Genomic DNA, 27,199 nt, shown 5'->3' with positions numbered 1-27,199 from the left:
TGGGGCTGACATATACATCTCAAAACAGCGTGATAAAAACAATAGAAGAGTATCTAAATGAAATGAATCGATACATCCTGTGAACTCGTGGGATTAATATTAAAAACAACATATAACATACATAGTTTGTGCAAGAAAAATGACATAATTGCGTAAATTACAATATTCAGCAGCTGGGTAAGATTTAGAGACTGCACGACCACTAGCCAATCAGAAAGCAAGCATTCGATTGTTGTATGACGTATAGGACCTGTCTTTCACAGTCAGTGTCAATCCAGCTCCAATGCGCATGCGTCGGATCAGTCCGGACCGGAGATGACGTATTGCTCTGGTAACTAGGAGACCGATCGCTGGTAAACAAAATCTCTTGAGCAATCATTTGCAAGTAGTAGAAGGTCGCACACCATGTCTGTGTTCAGCATAACAAAGGTAAATATACCAAAGGTTTATATATACATGGATCGGGTAATATAAGAGCACAAAGGACATCCATATAATAAGGAGATTATTAGTTCGTACTATATAATAATGTTAGAATATAGAAAATAAGGTCCACACGAGGAAGGAGGGTCCCTGATCACATAACGTGTTCAGCGATACCCACCAATCAGGTTCGTGGAAAAAACGCATATCACTTTCATGTACGCGGTCTAACACACATAACCTTTATCTCGTGTATCGGACACACAGAATTTTAGTATTAAAAGAAAAAAAGTACTTTTAATATAACCCTGCCATGGATCTTGAAGAAATACGTAATATCAACTATACCGATTACTAGACACAGTGAGCCAGATATCTACTCATAATTGATCCATATTCAATTCACATATACAACTCATATTGATTTTTTTTTTAAAGTTATATCAATATGTGTGGTCTGGAGGGGTCCTGCAGTCCCATGACAATCTATAATAAAAGAAGATATTGTTAAAAATTATTCATGTATCACAGATTTCGTTTACTAAGGAAGAACAAGGCCAGAAGTCAGAATGTATCAGAGGGCAAAGGCATCATGAAATAGCTCCAGACACATTAAATTCAACATTAAGACCATTGGGTCGCAAGGAATTCAATAAAAAAATCCATTTTAATTCACATTTGTGTAATGCCGTATGTCTATCGCCACCCCTACAGGATATTGGGATATAATCAAGGATCATAAATCTTAGATCCTTTTCGGTATGTCCAAACTCCGTGAAGTGTTTTGCTACAGGTAAATCACATTTCTTTTTTCTGATTGAATATCGATGGTTATTCAATCTAGTTTTAACCCCTACCCGCACCAGGACGTAACTGTACGTCGTTGCGGGAAGTTACTTCCCGCACGAGGACGTACAGTTACTGAGTTAATCCCGGTGCACACTGTCGGCGACAGTGTGCACCGGGAACCAGGAGGTCAGCTGTCGCCGACAGCTGACACTCCCCTCTTGCCGGCCAGCGGTCCTTTGCCGCTGATTTCGGCGCATTAACCCCTTAAATTCGGCGATCGGGTGCAATCGCCGAATTTTAGGGGTTTCTAACATATCGGCAGACCCCCGTCCGAAATCGCGGGGTCTGCCGATAGTTAGTATGGCAAACGGAAGCCAAACAATGGCTTCCGGGTCTGCCATGGACAGAAGCCCATCAGGACCAACCTTCGGCTGGTCCTGATAGGCTTCCTGTCAGAGTGACAGAAAGTCACTGTGCCGTTCCCGATGCACACTGTCGGCGACAGTGTGCATCGGGAACTTGGAGATCAGCTGTCCCCGACAGCTGACACTCTCCAGTGTTGCCGATCAGCGGCTCATCGCCGCTGATTTCGGCAATTAACCCGTTACATGCGGGGCTCGATTGCGATCTCCGCATGTAGCGGGTTTGTAGCGCATCAGCAGCCCCCATGCAATCGTGGGGGCTTCTGATGCTTGTGATGGCACCCGGGGGCCAGACAACGGCCCCCAGGTCTGCCATGTATGTCAGCCTATGAGGATCAGCCTCTGTTGATCCTCGTAGACCAACTGTCAGAGTGACTGTGACGTCACACTGACAGTTGGAATACGTTACACTACCTAGGTAGTGTAATGTATTCTAGCAGCGATCAGAGCTGCAGGTCAAAAAAGAAAGTGTAAAAAGTAAAAGAAAAGTTAATAAACAAAAATATAAAGTGTAAAAAGTAAAAAAAAGTTAATAAAAATGTTTTATAAAAGTGTAAAAATAAAAAGGTTTTGTTTTCCTATAATAAGTCGTTTATTATAGGGAAAAAATGAAAACGTTAAAAAAAAAGTACACATATTTGGTATCGCCGCGTTCGTAACGACCCAATCTATGAAACTATAATGTTAATTTTTCCGCACGGTGAACGCCGCAAACAAAATAAACGGAAAACTGTCAGCATCGCTATTTTTTGGTCACCACCCCTCCCAAGATATAGAATAAAAAGTGATCAAAAAGTCGCATTTACCCCAAAATGGTACCAATAAAAACTACAACCCGTCCCGCAAAAAACAAGACCTCCCACAGCTTTTTTGACGAAAAAATAAAAACGTTACGGCTCAAAATAGCGTGTCCCAGAAAATAAATTATTTTATAGAAACTTAATTTTATTGTGCAAACGCTGCAAAACGTAAAAAAATCTATACACATATGGTATCGCCATAATCGTACCGACCGGCAGAATAAATTAAAACGTAATTTATTGCGCACGGTGAACGCTGTAATAAATAAAGAATTTAAAGCGCCAAAATCGCTGTTTTTTGGTCACCTTAGCTCTAAAAAAGATCCTGAGGGGCCAAAATCTCACTATACCCCTAGAAAAATTCCTTGAGGGGTGTAGATTCCAAAATGGGGTCACTTTTGGGGGGTTTACACTGTTTTGGTCCCTCCGGGGCGTTGCAAACCCGACATGGCACTGAAAACCAATCCAGCAAAATCTGCGCTCCAAAATCCAAAAGGCGCTCCTTCCCTCCTGAGCCCTGCTGTGGGTCCAAACATCAGTTTACGACCACATATGGGGTATTGCCGTAATCGGGAGAAATTGCTTTACAAATTTTGGGGTGCTTTTTCTCCTTTATTCCTTGTAAAAATGAAAAAATTCTATGTTTCCACAGAAAAATAGGTGATTTTCATCTTCACAGACTAATTCCACTAAATTCTGCAAAAAAACTGTGGGGTTAATATGCTATCTATACCCCTAGAAAAATGCCTTGAGGGGTGTAGTTTCCAAAATGGGGTCACTTTGGAGGGGTTTCGGCTGTTTAGGTACCACAAGACCGCCTCAAACCTGACATGGTGCCTAAAATATATTCCTAAAAAAAGGAGGCCCCGAAATCCACTAGCTGCTCCTTTGCTTCTGAGGCCTGTGTTTCAGTCCATTAGGACACTAGGGCCACATGTTGGATATTTCTAAAATCTGCAGAATCTGGGCAATAAATATTGAGTTGCGTTTCTCTGGTAAAACCTTCTGTGTTACAGATTTTTTTTTATTACAAATGAATTTCGGCAAAAAAAATGAAATTTGTAAATTTCACCTCTACTTTGCCTTAATTCCTGTGAAACGCCTAAAGGGTTAAAATATTTTCTGAATGTGGTTTTGAATACCTTGAGGGGTGCAGTTTTCAAAATGGGGTGATTTATGGGGACTTTCTAATATATAAGGCCCTCAAAGCCACTTCAGAACTGAACTGGTCCCTGAAAAAATAGCCTTTTGAAATTTTATTGAAAATATGAGAAATTGCTGCTAAAGTTCTAAGCCTTGTAACGTCCTAGAAAAATAAAAGTACGTGAAAAAAAATGATGCAAACATAAAGTAGACATATAGGGGATGTTAACTAGTAACTATTTTGTGTGGTATTACTATCTGTTTCACAAGCAAATACATTTAAATTTAGAAAAATGCAAATTTTTGCTAAAATTTGAAGTTTTTCACAAATAAATATTGAATTTATCGACCAAATTTTTTCACTAACATAAAGTACAATATGTCACGAGAAAACAATCTCAGAATCGCTTGGATAGGTAAAAGCATTCCGGAGTTATTACCACATAAAGTGACACATGTCAGATTTGAAAAAATAGGCTGTGTCCACAAGGCCAAAACAGGCTGTGTCCTAAAGGGGTTAAAATCACATGTGGTTTCTCCCACATACAACAACTGGCAGGGGCACCATAATACATAGATAACCCAGTCAGTATCGCAGGTTACATGATGTTTAATCTTATATGTCTTATGTGTCACAGGATGTTCGAAAGTGTTACCCCTATGCATAAGGTTGCAATTAATGCATCTATGGCATGGAAAATTTCCCGGTTTTAAAGATCTAAGCAGAGTTTGTTTCCCCTTAGGCGGAATCTCACCCACCCTGGTTTTCACAAGTTTGTCTCGTAGATTCCTAGATCTACGGTAGGACATCAGTGGCGGATTATTCAATTCACAAATGTGGTTATAACTGTTCTTAATTATAGGCCAGTGTCTATTCAGTATTTTAGAGGTATTACCACTTAATGCATTATACGTGGATATAAATGGTATCCGTTTGCTTTTGATGTGTTTAGACGTACTCAACAATGATTCCCTAGGGATATTCTTGATTTTCGTTTTATGAGCATATAGCAAATGTTTAGGGTATCCTCTTTGTGTAAAATTGGAAATCATGAGGTCTAGAGATATATCCAGATCATTCGGATCATCCACAATCCGTTTTGCTCTCATCATTTGGCTAAACGGCAATGACCGTATCATGTTTTTGGGATGACAACTCTCAAATTGTAAAAGGGTATTACGGTCTGTGTCTTTCGTATATAACCCAGTGGTCAGAATATTATCATTCAACATCACATTGACATCCAGAAATTGGACCTTCTCACTGGAATAAGTCATGGTGAATTGAATATTTTGATCTATCTGATTAAGGAACTGATGAATCAGATAGATCAAAATATTCAATTCACCATGACTTATTCCAGTGAGAAGGTCCAATTTCTGGATGTCAATGTGATGTTGAATGATAATATTCTGACCACTGGGTTATATACGAAAGACACAGACCGTAATACCCTTTTACAATTTGAGAGTTGTCATCCCAAAAACATGATACGGTCATTGCCGTTTAGCCAAATGATGAGAGCAAAACGGATTGTGGATGATCCGAATGATCTGGATATATCTCTAGACCTCATGATTTCCAATTTTACACAAAGAGGATACCCTAAACATTTGCTATATGCTCATAAAACGAAAATCAAGAATATCCCTAGGGAATCATTGTTGAGTACGTCTAAACACATCAAAAGCAAACGGATACCATTTATATCCACGTATAATGCATTAAGTGGTAATATCTCTAAAATACTGAATAGACACTGGCCTATAATTAAGAACAGTTATAACCACATTTGTGAATTGAATAATCCGCCACTGATGTCCTACCGTAGATCTAGGAATCTACGAGACAAACTTGTGAAAACCAGGGTGGGTGAGATTCCGCCTAAGGGGAAACAAACTCTGCTTAGATCTTTAAAACCGGGAAATTTTCCATGCCATAGATGCATTAATTGCAACCTTATGCATAGGGGTAACACTTTCGAACATCCTGTGACACATAAGACATATAAGATTAAACATCATGTAACCTGCGATACTGACTGGGTTATCTATGTATTATGGTGCCCCTGCCAGTTGTTGTATGTGGGAGAAACCACATGTGATTTTAAAACTAGATTGAATAACCATCGATATTCAATCAGAAAAAAGAAATGTGATTTACCTGTAGCAAAACACTTCACGGAGTTTGGACATACCGAAAAGGATCTAAGATTTATGATCCTTGATTATATCCCAATATCCTGTAGGGGTGGCGATAGACATACTGCATTACACAAATGTGAATTAAAATGGATTTTTTTATTGAATTCCTTGCGACCCAATGGTCTTAATGTTGAATTTAATGTGTCTGGAGCTATTTCATGATGCCTTTGCCCTCTGATACATTCTGACTTCTGGCCTTGTTCTTCCTTAGTAAACGAAATCTGTGATACATGAATAATTTTTAACAATATCTTCTTTTATTATAGATTGTCATGGGACTGCAGGACCACTCCAGACCACACATATTGATATAACTTTAAAAAAAAAATCAATATGAGTTGTATATGTGAATTGAATATGGATCAATTATGAGTAGATATCTGGCTCACTGTGTCTAGTAATCGGTATAGTTGATATTACGTATTTCTTCAAGATCCATGGCAGGGTTATATTAAAAGTACTTTTTTTCTTTTAATACTAAAATTCTGTGTGTCCGATACACGAGATAAAGGTTATGTGTGTTAGACCGTGTACATGAAAGTGATATGCGTTTTTTCCACGAACCTGATTGGTGGGTATCGCTGAACACGTTATGTGATCAGGGACCCTCCTTCCTCGTGTGGACCTTATTTTCTATATTCTAACATTATTATATAGTACGAACTAATAATCTCCTTATTATATGGATGTCCTTTGTGCTCTTATATTACCCGATCCATGTATATATAAACCTTTGGTATATTTACCTTTGTTATGCTGAACACAGACATGGTGTGCGACCTTCTACTACTTGCAAATGATTGCTCAAGAGATTTTGTTTACCAGCGATCGGTCTCCTAGTTACCAGAGCAATACGTCATCTCCGGTCCGGACTGATCCGACGCATGCGCATTGGAGCTGGATTGACACTGACTGTGAAAGACAGGTCCTATACGTCATACAACAATCGAATGCTTGCTTTCTGATTGGCTAGTGGTCGTGCAGTCTCTAAATCTTACCCAGCTGCTGAATATTGTAATTTACGCAATTATGTCATTTTTCTTGCACAAACTATGTATGTTATATGTTGTTTTTAATATTAATCCCACGAGTTCACAGGATGTATCGATTCATTTCATTTAGATACTCTTCTATTGTTTTTATCACGCTGTTTTGAGATGTATATGTCAGCCCCACTATTTTAATGAGATTGATTATGTATATTGGATACACACTATATAAACCACTGAATGTGCATGTATCACTATGCTTGAAAAAGGTCCCAAGGTGGGACGGAAACGTTGCACTTGCCATGTTGGCACAATAAACTTCACTTTTTTTCATCTTGATTATCGGAGTGCTGCTGGACTTTCTTTTGGGAGATATATATATATATATATATATATATACAAATCCTTTTTTTAGTCTGAAACAGATATCATTATTGAAGCACAGTATATATATTTTTTCCAGTAAGGTGGCAGTTTCAGCAAAAAAAATTAAAATTTGTAAATTTCACCTCTACTTTGCTTTAATTCCTGTGAAGCGCCTAAAGGGTTAAGAAACTTTCTGAATGCTATTTTGAATACTTTGAGGGGTGCAGTTTTTAATATGGGGTGATTTATGGCGTCTATCTAGTACATAAGGCCCGCAAAGCCACTTCAGAACTGAACTGGCCCCTGTAAAAATGGCCTTTTGAAATTTTCTTGAAAATGTGACAAATTGCTGCTAAAGTTCTAAGCCTTGTAACGTCCTAGAAAAATAAAATAATGTTCAAAAAACAATGCAAATATAAAGTAGATATATGGAATATATAAAATAGTAACTATTTTGTGTGGTATTGCTATCTGTTTTACAAGCAGATACATTTAAAATGAGAAAAATCATAATTTTTGAAAATTTTCTCTAAATTTTGGTGTTTTTCACAAATAAGCAATGAATTTATTGACCAAATTTTTCCACTAACAAAGTACAATATGTCACGAGAAAACAATCTCAGAATCGCTTGGATAGGAAAAAGCATTCCAGAGTTATTAACACATAAATTGACACGTCAGATTTGAGAAAATGGGGCTGGTCATGAAGGCCAAAATGAGCTCGGTCTTGAAAGGGTTAAAGGTCACATGCTTATGCAGGCCTATCTCAAGGCAGCATATGATAAAGGGATAGAAGCGGAGCTCTGTGATATATAGGTTTATATGATCTGAAGCAGAGTTTATGAGTAGTTCCTGACAGGACTCCTAGGAGAGACACAGAGTCTTACTTCGAAGAACCTCCGCCCACATAGGGTGATTGACAGTATTCTTAGTACACACACAGATACAGGGAAAGTGGTCAATCAGCCTGTGTGGGTGGGGTAAGCGAGACACTTGCGGTCTCTGCTTGGAGTCCTGTCAGGATTTACTCTGCTTTATACCCAGAAATCCAACTTCAAATCATATAAAAACTAGATCACCACATAGCTCAGCTTCTCTCCCTCTATCATATACTGCTCTGAGATAGGGCTACATATTCCCTTTCTGGCAACTCTCCAGGCTCTCTCTTAGGAAGTCTTATTTTGGTTATTATATGTCTGGCAATTACCTGATGTTGCTCTAAAATAACAGCAATTGCCCAGTAGCCAGCTACTTCAGGACTCGCATCTCAAGCTCATTCACTTAGACTTCCACACATGACTCTGAGATGCTGAGCCACATGGTTGCAATTGTGTAGGAAAAAGATTCCAACACGGTCTGTGTCCGTAAAATCCAGGATTTAGTTAAAGCGTTTAAATCGCATACTGAAAAAACGCTTACTCGTTTTGGGCTTCCAGAGCTTTTACTCATTGACTAAACCAAAACACGGAAGTGTTTTTTCTGTATATGATTTTAATGCATATCCATAAATACTTTTTTTTAATGGACCCATCGTGCTGGAATCTTTTTCCTGTTCAATTACGTGCTGTTCATCTTTTTCACATGCGTGTTTTAGTAATCTATACTTTATAATCATTCTTTCATTTAATGTAATTTATATCAGATCTCCATGCACGGACTTCCTGGTGGGCCTGTGATAGACTTGCGGTTATGCACAGCAGCCAATCTGAAGAAGCAGAACTGCAGTGAGGAAGGATAGAGCGTCAGTCTCAATGAGCACACAAGAGGTGGATTTCAGACCACTGTACCTCAGACTCCATGTAGGGACCGTAGTTCATTTTCTTTCTCATACCGTAGTCTTCTGGGAGGGGGGGGTTATGTAAATTCTAATGAATTTTTTGAAGGTGTATGATATATTTTTTTTAAATTTTTCAACACAAAAACTTATAATTAGAGATGAGCGTACTTATGAAAAGCTCGGTTCGGCTAGTTCGCCGAATTTCATGAAAAAGTTAGATTCGGACCGAACTAGTTCGACCGAACCTGTAATTTCCGTGCGCCGAGCATGGTACTGTCCAGGGTGCTGAAAGAGTTAATGGGCTGCACTAACTCTTTCAGCGACCTTGACAGTACCATGCTCGGCGCGCGGAAAATACAATTTTAATGTAATAAAAATAAAAAATAAATACGTTCATACCTACATTCCTCCTGTCCGGCCTCCAGCGATAGAGACAAGTGGCTGCCAATTTGTATAATATTTCTGACCAGGTTCGGTCAAAACGTGTTCGGCCGAACCCGGTGAAGTTCGGATTCGCTGCGAACAGAACTTTTCCCGATGTTCGGACCGAAACCGGGTTCGGTTTTCCCGGTTCGCTCATCTCTACTTATAATCAAAGAAATTGTGGTTAAGTCACGGATCCTCTAAATGCCCTAATGGAGCTGGGCTCCAAACTAGCCAAGCAGCAATCGTGAGAAAAATAACATTTATTCTTCAAGTTAATGACAGGACTGTTACTTTATGGCCCCAACCACACGTTCAGAACTTCACTTCACTTGGCTCCCGTGCCAAAATCTGCATGAAATCCATGTGAAAAATACGCCTCCCATTGATTTCAATGTAAAATTTGTGTCTCTGTGTAGACGTCGAGCCACGTTTTTGACATGTTACCTATTGGCGTAGATTCCGCGCGGAAAAAACAGGCAGATTCCCACATGATGATTCGCCCCATTGAATGGAGCTAATCCCCGTGCAGATCTGCCTCATATCAAACTGCACATCTGGGGAAGAAACCGGAGGTAAGCCTCAGATTTCTGCCGCAGATCCAGTGATCTGACACATCTGACCATAGCCTAACGCATACTGGGTTGCAATAAGATGTATTGAGATTGTCAACATTGTATTCATTTGATTGAAAAATAAAAACCTGTTCTGCAAACAAAAGCAATACACTAATGAAAACTGATGTCATACAAATCCATGGAAGGTATTGTGATTCACATTGTAGCAGCCACAAAGACAGGAGCAGATTGCGACTCCTACACTAGAACTTTATTGAAAGGTGTCATAAAGGAATAGATGTTTAATACATAGTATTGGAGCGAAGAGAAACTGCCAAGAAATGAATAACAGCAAACAAATCTACACAATCTTTTACTTTGCATATTCTCCAATGCAGCTTTTGTAGATGTAAAATGAAAAGGAAGTTTTAGGGTTTTCCAGTGCAGGAACTCATGCGAATGCATAAAAAAGGAACCACAAAAAGAAACACCACTAAATTCAAAGCCTCGGGTTTTAATGCAAGACTGTAGTGGAGGCGCCGATTTACTGGAACTAGAACTTTCTAGAAAGATGCTACCTTATCAATCAAGAACAAAGTGGACAAAATAATAAGTAATATCATGGGGTTATAAATATCCTTACATCCGAAAAAGCGGGGAATAAGCATTGGCTTATCTCTCCAGGGAAAGATAGTATTGAACATGATCTAATAAGCCTGTCACTTTGACGGCAGACGTGGAGTGGACGGTCAGGCTGCCCCCATACACAGATTATCACCCAGTTCTGTAGAAATAAGTGGGGTCCGTCGCCAACCTTAATGTAATCTGTATGGCCAGCTTTCATTATCGGACATTCGTAAAAAGCTGCAATATAACCGGAAAGAAATGGGCATATCCGGCCACTCATATTTATTTATGATATATCATCACAATCTAATTTACACATATCAGTAAGTTTTACTTTCAGATTACGGGATATATGATTGCCAAGAAGGAGCAGGGTTTGTATTTCCACTTACCATTATTTATACAGTGACGTGTTGTAGAATACGTGGGTGCTTTTAGAAATAAAAGATAATAATAATCATCACCTAGTAAGATGAATGTTCTGCATAACAGTAACTCTGAAAAAGGTGGACGTAAAAATTACGGACGTATCTGCATCATTACTTGGTGAACTTTCAAGCTTTGTTCAGGGGCACCTGGAATATTTTGCTTTTGAAATCTAAGTGGCAGTGATTAACATTGAACACGTGGAAACCGTTAAAATCAGCTCATGACTTGCCTGACAGGCAGCATATGAAAACCACAAAAATACAAAGAAAAGCCTGGCTCTATTACTCACAGACGTGGGTTTATCGGCTGCAAACACGTGGAACTACTAGTACCATCAGTACCATCTATACCTACACTGGATCGTGGATGGTCTATCGCTACCCACTGGAATTACTAGCATATGAAAACCAGTTGTGTTTTTTTCTCTCAGAAAAAAAAAAAGTTGAATTTTAACGATGTAAGCAGCATTTTAGTAAGCTTGCATGTGCACGAATGTGTGCATTAAAGGAGCACTCCCACAAAATTTTTATTCTCTGGCCCATTAGAGAGGCTTATTATGTAAATTGTGGTGAAGGTAATATTCTTACCGGACGCTGTATTTGTGAGGACCTGTCCACATCAGCGCTGGCTTTCTGTTCCAGGGTTCCGTCGGAGGTTTCCGTCAGGTGTACCCCATAACGGAAAGTCAAACTGAAACTACAGCTTCCGTTTCAGTCACCATTGATATTAATGGTGACGGAAACATTGCTAATGGTTTCCATTCGTCACCATTCCGGCAGGTTTCCATTTTAACAACGGAATCAATAGCGGAGTCAACTGCGCTATTGATTCAGTCGAAAAAACGGAAACCTGCCGGAATGGTGACGAACGGAAACCATTAGCAATGTTTCCGTCACCATTGATATCAATGGTGACTGAAACGGAAGATGTGGTTTCAGTTTGACATTCCGTTGCGGGGCTCACCCGACGGAAACCTCAGACGGAACCCCGGAACGGAAAGCCAGCGCTGATGTGAACAGGCCTTGAGTTTATCCACTCCCTTCTGGTCCTCAGCTGTATCATGTGACCAGCAATAGGACTCTCCAACTGTCACAGCGTCTCATGTGTGGACAGGAAGTCAGTTTCTCCAATCATTACGATCAGAGTCTCAATGCGAGTCTTATAGGAATGAATGGAGAAACGGACTTCCTGTTCACACATGAGATGCTGTGGCAGTTGGAGAGTCCTATTGCTTGGGGGGGTCCGGGCCCCCTCACGCCTGGAAGCTCTGCCCTGCCATAGGCTACTGTAACAGTGGCGTAGCTTTAGGGGTCGCAACGGTCACAATTGCGACCGTGCCCCTAAGCCTGGGGGGGGGGGGGCCTGTAGCCATACAGCGCTGACCGCTTCTTCAATGCTGGAGCAAGGATCTCCAGCATTCACTCTGCCGTGAGCGACGTGGCGCAGGCATGTGCGATGTAGTGACGTCATCGCGCCTGTCTGCGCCGAGTCAGTCATAGCACAGACCGGAGTAGAAGGATCCTCCACCCGTCGTGGGAACGGGGATAAGTAATTATGTTATTATTTTTCTATTAGGTACTATGAGGTATTATACTGGGTATGGTAGGGGGCCTGATATGGTGGCAGCTACAGGAGCATTTTACTATATGGGGGGCATTATACTGTATGGGCATCATTATACTGTATAGGCGGCATTATACTGTGGGGGAAGCTAAGGGGGCGATCATACTATATGGAGGGCATTAAACTGTGGGGCATTATACTAATGGGGCATTATACTGTGGGGACAGCTATGGGGGCATAATACTGTACGGGCAGCACTCTGTGGGGGCAGCTATGGGGGGCATTATACTATATGGGGGCATTAAACTGTGGGGACAGCTATGGGGGCATTATACTGCGTGTGGGGCAGCTATGGGGGAACAATTATACTGTATGGTGGCAAATATGGGGGCATGATACAGTGTGGGCTGAAGCGGGTCTGTATGCGTGGGAATTGGGTGGGATTAGAGGCATTGCTTAAAAGCAAAAAAATTGTTGCTGCGGACCTCATCGATTGTCACGCTTTACGATACTTGAAAGCATAGCACTGTTTACAGGGGGGCTGTATAGCGCTCTACAGGCCAGTCTGTAAAGTACTGCCTACAAGGGGGGCTGTATAGCATTGTCTACAGGAGGGGGCTGTATGGCACTATTTACAGGGGGCACTATCTACAAGGGCAGGCTGTGTGTGGCTCCCAGGGGAGTGGGCCCAGTAAAAAGTTTGCTATGGTGCCCAGTGTTTCCTAGTTACACCCCTGCTGGTCACATGACACAGCTGATGACCAGAAGGGAGTGGATAACTCACAAATACAGCCACCGGTAAGAAGATTACCTTCACCACAATTTACATAATGTGCCTTTCCCATGGGCCAGAGATTCATGGGCTGCCTGCTCCCTTACATCTGCCACAATCATATCAAAAGCTTTCTCTGTTACTCCCCCTTGCTCAATAAAATAAAATAAAATGTAAGCCCCCATTATCTGTAAATTTACCAAAGTTACCCCACACAGTCTCTAATGCCGAGGTGCCGCTGGCTGAAATGGCAACCGGAGGCCTAATACTGGCCTCCCAGTCTACTTTCTATTGAAGCCTTTCAGGCCCCGCCCGAAGTCGGAGCCTAAAAGGCTTGCGTAGCCGACTGCAAGATGGCGCCGGCTCAGGAGGCCTAACATTGTCCTTCTGCCCTGCCATTACGAAAGCCGATTAGGTAGTGCAATGTATTAGATAATAAATCAGACAGTTGGACCTTCAAGTCCCCTAGTGGGGAAAAAAAAAAGTGTAAAGAAAAATAAAAAAAATTTGTGAAAAATAATACGTTTCAAGTAATAAAATAAGACACAATCGCCCTCTCCCCCTTTCCTATTGAAAAAAATAAATAAACCATACATATTTGGTATCGCCGGTACGTAAACAGCTGAACTATAAAAAAAGATTATGTTGTTTATTCCACGCAGTGAACAGCGTAAAAAAAAAAACTGAAAAACAATGCCAGAATTTCTGTTTCTTGGTCACTTTTCCCTACAAAAATCGGAATAAAAAGTAATCAAAAAGTCGCATGTATCCAAAAATGGTACCTATAAAAACTATAGCTCGTCACGCAAAAAACAAGCCCTCATACAGCTCAGTCTACGAAAAATGTAAAAAAGTTATGGTTCTCACAATATGGCGACAGAAAAAACACATTTGTTTTACAAAAGTAATTTTATTTTGCAAAAATTTGTAAAACATAAAAAAGTGCTATAAATTTGGTAAGGTGGGATCGTACTGACCCGAAGAGTAAAGCTAACATGTAATTTATAACACATGGTGAACGCTGTATAAAAAATAAAAAAACGATGCCAGAATTGCAATTTTTTGGTCACCTTGCCAAGTGATCAAAAAGTTGCATGTACCCCAAAATGGTACCAATAAAAACTACAGCTCGTTCCACAAAAAAACAGCCCTCATACCACTACGTCTATGAAAAAATAAAATAAGTTAAAGAGGCTCTGTCACCAGATTTTGCAACCCCTATCTGCTATTGCAGCAGATAGGCGCTGCAATGTAGATTACAGTAACGTTTTTATTTTAAAAAAACGAGCATTTTTGGCCAAGTTATTACCATTTTTGTAGTTATGCAAATGAGGCTTGCAAAAGTCCAAGTGGGCGTGTTTAAAGTAAAAGTCCAAGTGGGCGTGTATTATGTGCGTACATCAGGGCGTTTTTACTACTTTTACTAGCTGGGCGTTCTGACGAGAAGTATCATCCACTTCTCTTCAGAACGCCCAGCTTCTGCCAGATCACGCTGTGACGTCACTCACAGGTCCTGCATCGTGTCAGACGAGCGAGGACACATCGGCACCAGAGGCTACAGTTGATTCTGCCGCAGCATCAGCGTTTGCAGGTAAGTAGCTACATCAACTTACCTGCTAACGCCGATGCTGCTGCAGAATCAACTGAAGCCTCTGGTGCCGATGTGTCCTCGCTCGTCTGACACGATGCAGGACCTGTGAGTGACGTCACAGCGTGATCTGGCAGAAGCTGGGCGTTGTGTAGAGAAGTGGATGATACTTTTCGTCAGAGCGCCCAGCTAGTAAAAGTATTAAAAACGCCCCGATGTACGCACATAATACACGCCCACTTGGACTTTTACTTTAAACACGCCCACTTGAACTTTTGCAAGCCTCATTTGCATAACTACAAAAATGGTCATAACTTGGCCAAAAATGCTCGTTTTTAAAAAATAAAAACTTTACTGTAATCTACATTGCAGCGCCGATCTGCTGCAATAGCAGATAGGGGCTGCAAAATCTGGTGACAGAGCCTCTTTAAGGCTCCAATAAGTCAGGAAAGAATATGCAGTTGTGCAGATCAGAGGGGAACATTTCGTCTGTTTCAAGAGGCGATTTATCGGGGCCCTAAAATTAGGGAACTAGAAAGGGTAGGGCCCAAACATATCTGAAGCGAGGGCACCTGTATTATACCAAGGCAACACTTTCCCAGCAAAAATCCCCCAACTGCAAAGTGTGTACTAAAAGGGGTATAAGAAAGGATACCATTTATCAGTGCGACACTGGCCTGTGCATAAAGGATTGCTTCACAGAGTCTATGGATTATTTTATTGATTTTATTTGCCCCATTATTATACCACCCGACTATGCCCCTGATGTACTATGCCCAGCTTACATGTACCCCCACATTATAAGGCCTCATGCACACTTCAGTTTTTTCCTTCAGGGTGCTATCCGTTTTTGTCACTGATAGCACCCTGAACCCATTCATTTCAATGGCCCCATGCACACTTCAGTTATTTAAACGGATCAGTTGTTCCGTTCCGTGCAAAGTAGAGCATGTCCTACTTTGCTCAGTGATTCAGTGACCGTGTGGCCCATAGAAGTCAATGGGTCAGTGAAAAAAACAGATGGCACACGGAAGGCTTCTGTGTGCGTCCGTTTTTGACGGATCCGTTGCCATAGCAACGGCTGGGTGAGCAATAGTTCACAGACTCACAGACTACAGTAAACATTCATTCCGGAAGATAGGCTCATATTTTCACTCCAAAACACCCAAAAAACCAAAGTAAGCCAAGCAGAGTAATCTCAAACTGTTCTTTATGCTCTGAAAGCTACAGAAAACAGCACCAAAAACTTCTTGTAAACTTTCTATGGGTGTTTCCTGGGACATGCGACAGGTTCAAATGAAGTTCACATCCGTTTTTTAAACGGAAAAACGGAAGCCAAACGGAAACACGGAACGGAAACTGAGTGCACACGGAAACAAAAACGGACACACGGATCCGTCAAAAACGGCCGAGAAAACGGTGATGGAAGTGTGCATGAGGCCTAAATGAAAACAGCAGCAATACTCAAACAAAAACAACTACCAAGCAAAATCCATGCTCCAAAAGCCAAATGGCGCTCCCTCGCATCTGAGCCCTACAGTGTGCCCAAACAGCTGTTTACTTCCACATATATGGCATCGCCATACCAGGGAGAACCCTTTCAACAATTTTTGGGGTGTGTCTCCCCAGTGGCACAAGCTGGGCATGACATATTTACCACTGAAATGGCATATCTAAGGAAAAATTTTAAATCTTTACTTTGCACCATCTGCAGCGCATTCATCTATGTAAAGGACCTGTGGAGTGAAAATGGTCACTACACACCTTAATAAATGCCTTGAGGGGTAAAGTTCCCAAAATGGGGTCACTTCTCAGAGCTTTCTTTTATTATTTGAGATATTTGCCTCTGCAATTGTGAACCAATACTTTGTAAAAAGCCAAATTATACCTCAATTTTGCATGGTGCTCTTTCACCCTTGAGCTTGGTCAAATGTCCAGGCAAAAGATTAGGGCCACATGTAGGGTGTTTCTAAAACCGGGAAACACAACATAATAATTAGAGAGCTGTCTTGTTATGGTGGCACAAGCTGGGCACCACATATTGGCATATATATATGGAAAAATTCCCATTTTCACGCTGCAACATCGAGTGCACTAATTTCTAGAAAACACATGCAGGTTTAACATGCGCACTACACCCCTAGGTGAATACCTTGAGGGGTGTAGCTTACAAAATTAGGTCACATCTGGGGGGGGGGGGGTTTTCCACTGTATTAGTCCCACAGGGGCTTTGCAAATGCGACATAGCACCAAAAAACCAATCCCACTCCAAAAGCCAAATGGCGCTCCTTCCCTTCTGAGCCCTACTGTGTGCCGAAACAGCAATTTATGACCACATATGGGGTATTGCCGTACTCGGGAGAAATTGGTTTACAAATGTTAGGGTGCTTTTGCTCCTTTTATTTGTTGAGAAAAGGAAAAATTTTGAGCTTAAGCTACGGCTTACTTAAGAAAACGGATTTTTTTTATTTTCAATCCCCAATTCTAATAAAATCTATGAAACAACCTGTTGGGTCAAAATGCTCACTACACCACTAGATTAATTCCTTGTGGGGTGTAGTTTCCAAAATGGGGTATTTTTTGGGGTGTTTCCTTTGTTTTGGCATCACCAAACCTCTTCAAACCTGATATTGTGCCTAAAATATATTCTAATAAAAAGAAGGCCCCAAAATCCTCTAGGTACTCCTTTGCTTCTGAGGCCTGTGTTTCAGTGCAGTAGCATGCGGGATATTTCTAAAAACTACAGAATCTGGGCAATACATTTTGAGTTGCGTTTCTCTAGTAAAACCTTTTGTGTTACAGAATTTTTTTTATTAAAAATGAATCTCTGCAAAAAAAAACAAAAACATTTTTTACAAATTTGACCTCTAATTCTTGTGAAACGCCTAAAGGGTTAGGACACTTTCTAAAGGAGGGTTTGAATACTTTGAGGGGTGCAGCTTTTAAAATGGGTTGACTTATGAGGGTTTGTATTGTATAGGCCCCTCAAAGCCACTTCACAACTGAACAGGCCCCTGTAAAAATAGCCTTTGAAATTTTCTAGAAAAATAAAAGGATGTTCAAAAAACTATGCCATAAAGTAGACGTATGGGAAATGTTAATTCGCAACTATTTTGTGTGGTATTACTAGCTGTCTTACAAGCAGATACATTTACATTTAGAAAAGTGTTATTTTTTGCCAAATTTTGGGTTTTTCCACAATTAAATACTGAATGTATCGACCAAATTTTACCACCAACTTAAAGTACAATGTGTCACAAGAAAACATTCTCAGAATCGCTTGGACAGGTTAAAGTATTCCAAAGTTATTACCACATAAAGTTACACGGCAGATTTGAAAAATAAGGCTCTGTCCAGAAGGTCAAAAGGGTCTGTAGCGAGGAGGGGTTAAAGGGGAACTCCAGTTGTAGAAAGTTATCAGCTATCCACTGGATAGGTGATAATTGGTAGTATGGTGGGAGTTAGACCATTGGGACCCCCACCAATCACCAGAACAGGGGACCCATGTCCCTCCAGCAGCAAAATGCTTGGCAGTAGAAGTTGAATGGAGTGGGACTGGTGCAAGTGTCCTGCTGCTCTATTCAAAGTCTATGGCAGTTTCCGTCATGGTCAAAGACTATAAATGGAGTGACTGGAGCTGTGTTAATTCATACAGCTTTTTATCTTCAGCGTCAATTGGTGGGGGTTCCAGTTGTCGGATCCACACCGATCTACCAGTTAAAAATCTATCCAGTGGATAGGTGAATACTAGTAAAAACGCTTCACAAACTGAATACCCCTTTAAATCCTCTGCTTTACATTTTGTTTGTGCGACGATGTAATGCCTTAAAATCTGTACAGAGGGATATATTATATAGGAGGTGTATTTATTTTTGTTGCCCCTATTTCAGAACACAAATATTTTTCTTCATCTTCAAAAGTGGGATCATCAGGAGGAACTTTTAGTGACACGTGTCATACAGCGATAACCCTTCATCCAGTCATAAGCATGCACCATTGCTTATCATGTCATTATATGTGTGGAAAAAAATATTAGAGGAATATTTCCTACTTCTGCCAAATTTCCACTGAGGTCTGTTAATGTTCCTGCTGTACGGACTTTAGCAACAAGGTATATTCCATTGAAGAAAAAAAAAACAGATAAAAAAACATCATACTTAATCTTCACTGCATAAACATTACCTGTCAAGCCCAAACACACTTCGGTTTAGTTGTGGAAAGACATTTTTATGGAATTATGTCCTAGTCTTCCTTTAAATGACAGTAATAAGGCCACATTTATAAGTGAGCATTTATTTGCAGTGGGTTGCTTAGAAATCTTCTTCGTGATGTACAGAATCAGCGTTAACCCTAAAGTATTCTGTGTTGAGCTATCCCGAGGACTGCATATAAACACAGTTATTTGAACACATTCAGCCATCATCGTGCACAAAGACGTCAAGGGTTATTTATTTTTTTAGAAGTGGTTCTCATGCTGCAGGTCCACAGTTAGAGAATTTGAACCCCATATAGCCCTGCTGAACGACTACAGATCTTGGGACGAGGGGTAGAAGGCCGCCTCTGGTGTAAGTTATGGATTGAAATAAATAAAACAAAAACCATTGCTCTGCTTTTCTACAACCAATTGGACAGTGGCTGCTGATAATGCTGTAGGTGCCAAGGTACAATGAGCGCTTCCCTTTAGCGCATTGATGAATGAACGGGTGCCTGCCACACATGTATAGACACTCACTGTGTTACAGGCTCCCATTGTAACCAATTAGAGTTGCCCTGTAGAGGGAAGCGGCTTTACGTCAGGAAAGGGTTTTTAAAAATGCACGGGACCCAGCGGCAATGCTTGCGTTTAGAGACAACGCTGATCGCAAGCATTTAACCCCTCAGATGCCAGTGTCAGATGTCACCACCTGCATCTGAGGGGTTTTTCACTTTCGGTTTGGGCCGGTTGCCAGCTCCCACACGGCGAGATTGCGGAAGCCTGTGTATTCTTATGGCAGCTGGGAGTCTTGTGAACGCTCCCAGCCCTGCTATAGGAAGATTTCTATCAAAGGGGTTTTCCCACGAGAGACATTTATTACACATCCACAGGATATAGTCAGGAAAACAGCAGCACAGCCACAAAAAAATTTTCAGTGTGAAAGGACAACTCCCCAAACATGGGTGGTGCCCACAGCAAAGAATCCCAGGTCCAAGGGAGACCATCAGTATGCAATCGGAGAAAGGACCTGCAGCACTCGAGATAATCCAAAGAAGTGTATTTGATTTATTCCCCAAGCATAAAAACACTTGCAACGTTTCAACCCATGAATGTGACTTTATCAAGCATGATTTATAAAGACCCATTCATGGGTTGAAACGTTGCAAGTGTTTTTATGCTTGGTGAATAAATCAAATACACTTTTTTGGATTATCTTGAGTGCTGCAGGTCCTTTCTTCGATTCCATTCACAGGATATGTCATAAACGTCAGATAGATGCGGGTCCCACCTCTAGGACCCGCACCCATCTCCAGAACGGGGGCCCCGACCATGAAAAACGTTATATGGTCGTGAGTTACGTAAACAGCGCAACTCGCTGAGCTAGGCTGTTTCAGTAACTCCAATAGTAGTGAATGGCAGTTACAAAAGCAGCGTAGCATGCGAGCTACGTTGTTTCCGTAACTACCATTAAGTTCTATGAGACGTACGTAAACAGCGTAGCTCCACGAGTTACGCTGTTTACGTAACTCACGACCATATAACGTTTTTTTAAGGCAGGTCTCAATAGCAATGCACTGAATTTGCCATAGACTGCAATACTGTGATCTTGCAGTCTATGGAATAAGCAATCTAATCATCACAGGTTCAAGCCCCCTAAGGGGGCTAAAAAAATAGTAATAAAACTTTTTGAAAATATAAAAAAAAAACATATATAAAAATTCTAAAAATCGCCTCCCTTTCCCTAGATCACATATAAAAATAAACAAACACATTAGGTATCGCTGCATCCGAAAATGCCTGAACTATAAAAAAAATGTATCCAATGCGGAAAAAAGGCAGAATCTGTTTTTTTGCTACTTCAACCCCCACCCCCCAAAAAAATTAACAAAAAAGTGATCGAAATGCCAGACATTTCCGAAAATGGTATTAAAAAAACGACACGTACAAAAAGACACCTTACACAGCTCTGTACACAGAAATATAAAAATATTACAGGGGTCACAATATGGCGATGTAACAAAATGTTTCTTTCAAACTTTAACTTTTTTTTTTTAAAAAGGTACTAAAACATAGCAAAAACTATATAAATTTGGTATCACCGTGATCGTACTGACCCACAGAATAAAGTTAACTTTTCATTTTCACAGTACAGTGAACACAGTAAAAACAAACCCATTATAAAATGGCGGAACTGCTGTTTGTTTCCAATTCCACCACATTCTTACATTTTTTCCAGCTTCCCAGTATATCACATATAATATTAAATACTAGCATTAGAAAGTACAATTTGTCCCATAAAAATTAAGCCCTCATATGGCTATGTCAACGTAAAAATAAAAAAGTTAGGACCTTTTGAAGGCGGAGAGGAAAAAACAAAAGCATAAAAAAGAAATATTTGTATGGTCCTGAAAGGCTTATAGGGTAACGAAACTTTCACTGACATGTCATAGTGACATGTCAGAAGTTTTGATCGGTGGGGTTCAGAGCACCGAGTCCTCCACCGATCGCTAAAACGAAGCGGCAGAGGTGCTCGGGTGAGAGCTGAGGCGCTTTGTTTCTGATCAAATTTTCTCGGAAAGCCGAACACTTGGTGCACGGGCTCAATAGAAAGTCTATGGGTTCATACACCAACTGCTCAGCTTTCCGAGAAAAGCCGAACAGAAACTAAGCGGCTCAGCGCTCACCCAAACACTTCTGCCGCTTCGTTTTAGCGATCGGTGGGGGACTCCGTGCTCTTACTCCCACTGATGTCACTATGACATATCAGAAGTTTTTTGAAAGTTTAGTTACCCTTTAAAGAAACACATGGAATGGTCTGGTTTGATTTTATACAAGTCTGCTGGCATAGTGTAGAGTAAAATGCAATAAATCAACCTACCTGGTAACATATTGTGTACTGGAGTTGCTATGTTAATATCTTGAAGATGTTCAAATGTCTCTGTATGGAACAGACGTAATGTTGAGCCAGACGTAAAGGCAATCCAGATGCCAACCCCAGCAACAGCCATGTGTGAAATTACCATGCCCTCTTCTTGGTGAGCTTCAAACTGGTGCTGAGAATTCAAGGCAGCAACCATGATAAAAATTATGTTTTAACATAGCAAGAAAATTAAAATTCACAGTGAATCACATCAACTGACTACAAAATTACTCAAACTGTTGTAAAGGAATACTGGTTTCCCAAGGCCTTCTTGTCGTAGAAGTGTATTCTGACTAGTACCTGTGGGTAGCAACACTATTATTTATAAATCGTCCCAATAATGTATTGCTATAATGAAAATCAATCTAATTATTATTTTTACATTCCCTCGGGTTTCTGTGTCTTGTACTGGCCCTCTTAAAATTGGGCATTGTACAATGAGACCCAAAAGTGACTTAAGAAAACCATTGGTGAAGACCGCATCTTTGTCCAGAAAGGTTATTGGGAAAGGCTACTGACCATTTCGATTTGGGAAACGTTCTCTGTAGAAACCGAATTTCCAAAAAAAGGCCAACTGCTGAAATGATCACTTTAAATAAACATAGAGCAAACTTAACCCAAAACTTTAATGATCATCCCCATTCATTTACAAGTGCTCAGTTACATTTTTTCCATGGGAAACTTACTTTAATGTGGAAATAAACACAAAAGTTCAATAAAAATATGTAGCACTGAGCAAACCTTGAATAATGTGATAACCTACATGTAGGAAACATAACAGCAGATTACTTCTGTGGGACCTCTGCAGGTGTATCCCACTATATACAGTTCACGCCTGCTCCTACTTGCCAGGAAAACAAACATTTTTGGGAAAGTTTTCGTGCAGAGAAATAAATGTGATTGTTATTCAGCTTTACTTATACTGTAATTGCTGGATTACATCTTTATTCAGAGACTCCGCTTTCCTAACTGAAGAGGAAGAGTACAGTCATGTCAAATATCTCACTTGTTGAAAGAACCAAATATCTATTAAGATGGATGTATGTATGAATAGACTATAGAAATCCACCAGTGTTATTTTCTTACATGGTTTGGTATAATATATGTATAATGTATATAATATATGTGGCTCACTCTGAGGTGAATAAACCAACATCTCTTCATCAATATTGAAGTCCTGGTGCTGTTCCTTGCTCTATGCAGCTGCTGCTGCAGCTGCTATCGGTTTCATACTAAGGAGTTGATTCATCCCTTCACTGGTAACGTGCACATGGTCCGATTTAGCGCTTGTTTGGAGTGCTTTGCTTTTTTCCCCTTGCCTGTTTTACTATATATATATATATATATATATATATATATATATATATATACAGTCCAATGGTAGATGAACACAGCACTCCAATGGTTTCCAAAAAATCAGGCCATGTGCTCGTTACCTGGGGGTGAATCAATTCCCCAACATCCAAATAGAAAGAAGCATAGAACACAGCAACGGCACCAGGACTTCAGAGTAGATGAAAGCAAAAGTGGATTTATTCACCTCAGTATAAGCAACGTTTCGGTTCTCTGGCTTGAGAAAGGTTCCTGTTGAACCGAAACGTTGCTTATACTGAGGTGAATAAATCCACTTTTGCTTTCATCTACTCTGAAGTCCTGGTGCCGTTGCTGTGTTCTATGCTTCTTTCTATATATATATATATATATATATATATATATATATATATATATATATATATATATATATATATATATATATATATATATATACATACACACACACACACACACACACATATAGTAAAACAGGCAAGAGAATAAAGCAAAGCACTCCAAACAAGCTGTAAATCAGACCATGTGTAAGAGATTTTATACATACATATATATATATATATATATATATATATATATGTACATATACATACATATATACACACACACACACACACACACACACACACACACACACGAGCAGCACTCGATATGCAAGTCCAAAATGGTAACGGGTGCAGGCAGGTAATCCTGATCCGAGGATTATAGATAAAACGTAGAAGAAATCCCACAGCACTCCAATGTAGAAAAGAAAGTGATTTATTCAGTCAACACAAACTGCAACGTTTCAGTCCTGCTATGGGACCTTTTTGAAAATGTATTAGCGTAAATCACTTTCTTTTCTACGTTGGAGTGCTGTGGGATTTCTTCTACACACACACACGTACATTATATATATATATATATATATATATATATATATATATATATATATATATAAAGTTTGAACAGCACATTCCAACAAAATGAAAACAATATACAGGTGCAAACAAATACAGGTGCAAGAACGCCTGTGACTGCAAATTTATACAGCACACAAGAAAGAGAGTGGCGACTACTTAGGGAGGAACTTCCCTATTGTAAGTAGAATTAGCAGTAATGCATATTTATTTATATTTAGTGGCTTAGGTGGCATTAGTGTTCGCAGTGTGCTGTCGCCATTCTCTTGTGTGCTGTATAAATAACTCAAGTGGTTGACAAGTCCGGATGGCTTTCAGCATGCCCATTCTACGAGCGGTTTCCGCCTCTGATCTCCCGTTGAATTCAACGGGAGGCAGAAAAAACCCATAGTGCTAATTTTGTGCATTTTTTGCCTGCTGTTTTTACATTAGATTCAAATATGAGGCATATTTTTTTTCTGCCTGTCAAAAAACGATGTGTGAACTAGGCCTGAGGCCCCATGCACACAACCGTAAAAACGCCCGTAATTACGTCCTGCAATTACGGGCCCATAGACTTCTATTGGCCACGGGTACTTTCCCGTTTGCGTACGAGAAAATTGCGTCTGAGCGATCATGTGACTCTTTTACGGGGTTTGGACATGATTGTGACATCATTTCCAGCCCCCCTTTTTTTACGGGTCCGTAAAGACGGGTAGAATACGGATGGCAACGGACCTGTATTTACGGGCACGGGTCCGTAAATACGGGTTAAAAACGTGTGACAAAGGACCCGTATTAACGGCCAGTATTTACAGGAGGGAAAATATACGGTCGTGTGCATGGGGCCTAAGGCGGGATTCACACGACCGGGTCGTTCCCGAGCCCGAGTGTCGGCCGGTAAAAATCGGCCATTTTGCCCGGCCGGTTTGCATTAAGTTTTGCATCCGTGCCGGGCAGAACCGGACAGTGACATCAGTGGCAACTCCTGAAGGGAAATCCCCATGTGTTCGGGGATTCCGCTTCAGGAGTTTCCCCTGATGTCACTGCCCAGATATGGACAGAGACATCAAGCGCTCTGTCCAGGAGCGGAATCCCCGAAAACACGAGGATTCCGCTCCTTCAAGGAGCTAAAGTGCGGCTAGCACATAGCAGAGCGGGGAGATACCTCCCTGCTCTGCTATAGTGGCGTCGCTACAGTAGTAGCAGCCGCAGCAGCAGCAGCTGCTAGCGGCGTCATCGAAGGTGTCGCCGGGCCACTGTGCTTTTAAAACAAGCAGGGGAAGGGAGCCAGCGCAGCGCTCCCTTCCACCTGCTGTACACCCCGGCCCTGCCACACAGTGTACAGCGATGCCATTTTGACGGCCGGTTTTCCCGGCCGTCAAAAAATCGGTCGTGTGAATAGCCCCATTAGGGGTCTATTATTCCTAATGCAGCCGGGTGCCGGCCGATTTATGAACGGCCGGCACCCGGCCGGGAAACCCTGCCGTGTGAATGAGGCCTAAGGATATATTTATTGTTAGGTTTTAATAGGACCATTTTCTCATTGAAAGTTTATTTATTTGTTCTATAGTAAAACCTGTTCCCTTCAATTAGTTAGTCAGTCACAATGTCGTTTTATTACTTCGACAATACCAGGTTCCTCCATAATTTTTTGGATGTATCCATTACAGACCAACATGGCTCCAACCACATAGCCATCATTTTTTAATTCGAGTAGTTCCAGTATGTACTGTACCAAAGTTTCCAAGTTTAAATATAGTTACCTCTATATTATAACTTTCCTTGCCAATTATGAATATCTGTCCTCCAGAAGCTGCCCAAATGGTCCCCTCCATCACCAACAAACTGCGAACAGGTAAAACGCCTAATTTTATCAGGTTCGGAGACTCAGTGTTCCAGGATCCATCTAAATGACAAAACAAATCAAGTTAATTTGTGACATCAACCTAGTTTCCATTGAATTTAGCAAAATTTTACGGCATCATTTTAGAATTTACTTTTGATCGGTGCTCGAATGTATTGCTTTGTAAACTTTGTAATATATTTTATTAGGGTAAAGTGGCATCTTCCTTACCATGCCACAGCCTGTAATTCACCTTTGACTGCCTATAGACTCACTGTAAAACCAGTCGTCGTCCTCAGAAAATAATAATGTACAGTAAATGGTAGACAGGCAGGAGGGGGATGAAGCTGCAGTTTCTCGCTCCATATATTTTTTAGTGAAAATGTATGCTGTAAAAAGGAAAGGGGGAGCCAGGGCCAAACTGGAACTAAGTAGCACACAAATTTACATTCTGGTGCGGGAAAGGATAAAAGGTGAGCGGACATGTTAAAGAGGCTGTTACCAGATTATCAAATCCCTATCTCCTATTGAATGTGATGGGCGCTGCAATGTAGATAACAGCGAAGTTTTTTTTTTTTTGAAAAACGATCATTTTTGCCCAAGTTATGAGCAATTTTATATTTATGCAAATTAGCTTTTCGATGGACAACTGGGCGTGTTTTCTCGTATTACCAACTGGGCGTGTATTGTGTTTTTACCAACTGGGTGTTGTGAATAGAAGTGTAGGACGCTGATAAATCAGCATCATACACTTCTCATCGCTCCCACCCAGCTTCTTTCACTAAAGACACACAGCGTGACGTCACCCACAGGTCCTTCAAGCTTGTCGTCGGACAAAGAAGATACATCGGCTCCAGGCGTCCAAAAGGTTAATATGCTCGTCTCTAGGGAGTTTACTATGCTTACCTGACACGGTGATGCTGCTGCAAATTCAACTGTACGCCTGGAGCTGATGTGTCTTCTCTCTTCCGACGCCAAGGTTGAAGGACCTGAGGGTGACGTCACTCTGTGTCTGCTGTGAAAGAAGCTGGCTGGGAATGATGACGTCACCCACAGGTCCTTCAACCTGGGCGTCGGAAGAGAGAAGACACATCAGATCCAGGCGTACAGTTGAATTTGCATATGATGCTGATTTGTCAGTGTCATACACTTCTATTC

The 27,199-nt window shown here is 40.8% G+C and overlaps 1 protein-coding gene across 6 annotated transcripts in view; it reads right to left on the bottom strand.

The window, feature by feature from the left end:
* Nucleotides 1-27,199, bottom strand: part of ARHGEF10 (Rho guanine nucleotide exchange factor 10) — a 231,347-nt gene that overhangs the window by 8,283 nt on the left and 195,865 nt on the right. For all 6 annotated transcript variants that reach the window (XM_075861927.1, XM_075861926.1, XM_075861928.1 and 3 more), the window contains 2 exons: nucleotides 25,962-26,104; nucleotides 21,947-22,121 (listed from right to left, as the gene is read on the bottom strand). In XM_075861927.1, the coding sequence (XP_075718042.1) occupies nucleotides 21,947-22,121; nucleotides 25,962-26,104 (318 nt within the window). The remainder of the gene's footprint in view (nucleotides 1-21,946; nucleotides 22,122-25,961; nucleotides 26,105-27,199) is intronic.

The sequence above is a fragment of the Rhinoderma darwinii genome, chromosome 4 (assembly GCF_050947455.1).
Source record: "Rhinoderma darwinii isolate aRhiDar2 chromosome 4, aRhiDar2.hap1, whole genome shotgun sequence".
NCBI lineage: Eukaryota > Metazoa > Chordata > Amphibia > Anura > Rhinodermatidae > Rhinoderma > Rhinoderma darwinii.
This window is presented reverse-complemented; position numbering and strand designations above follow the sequence as displayed.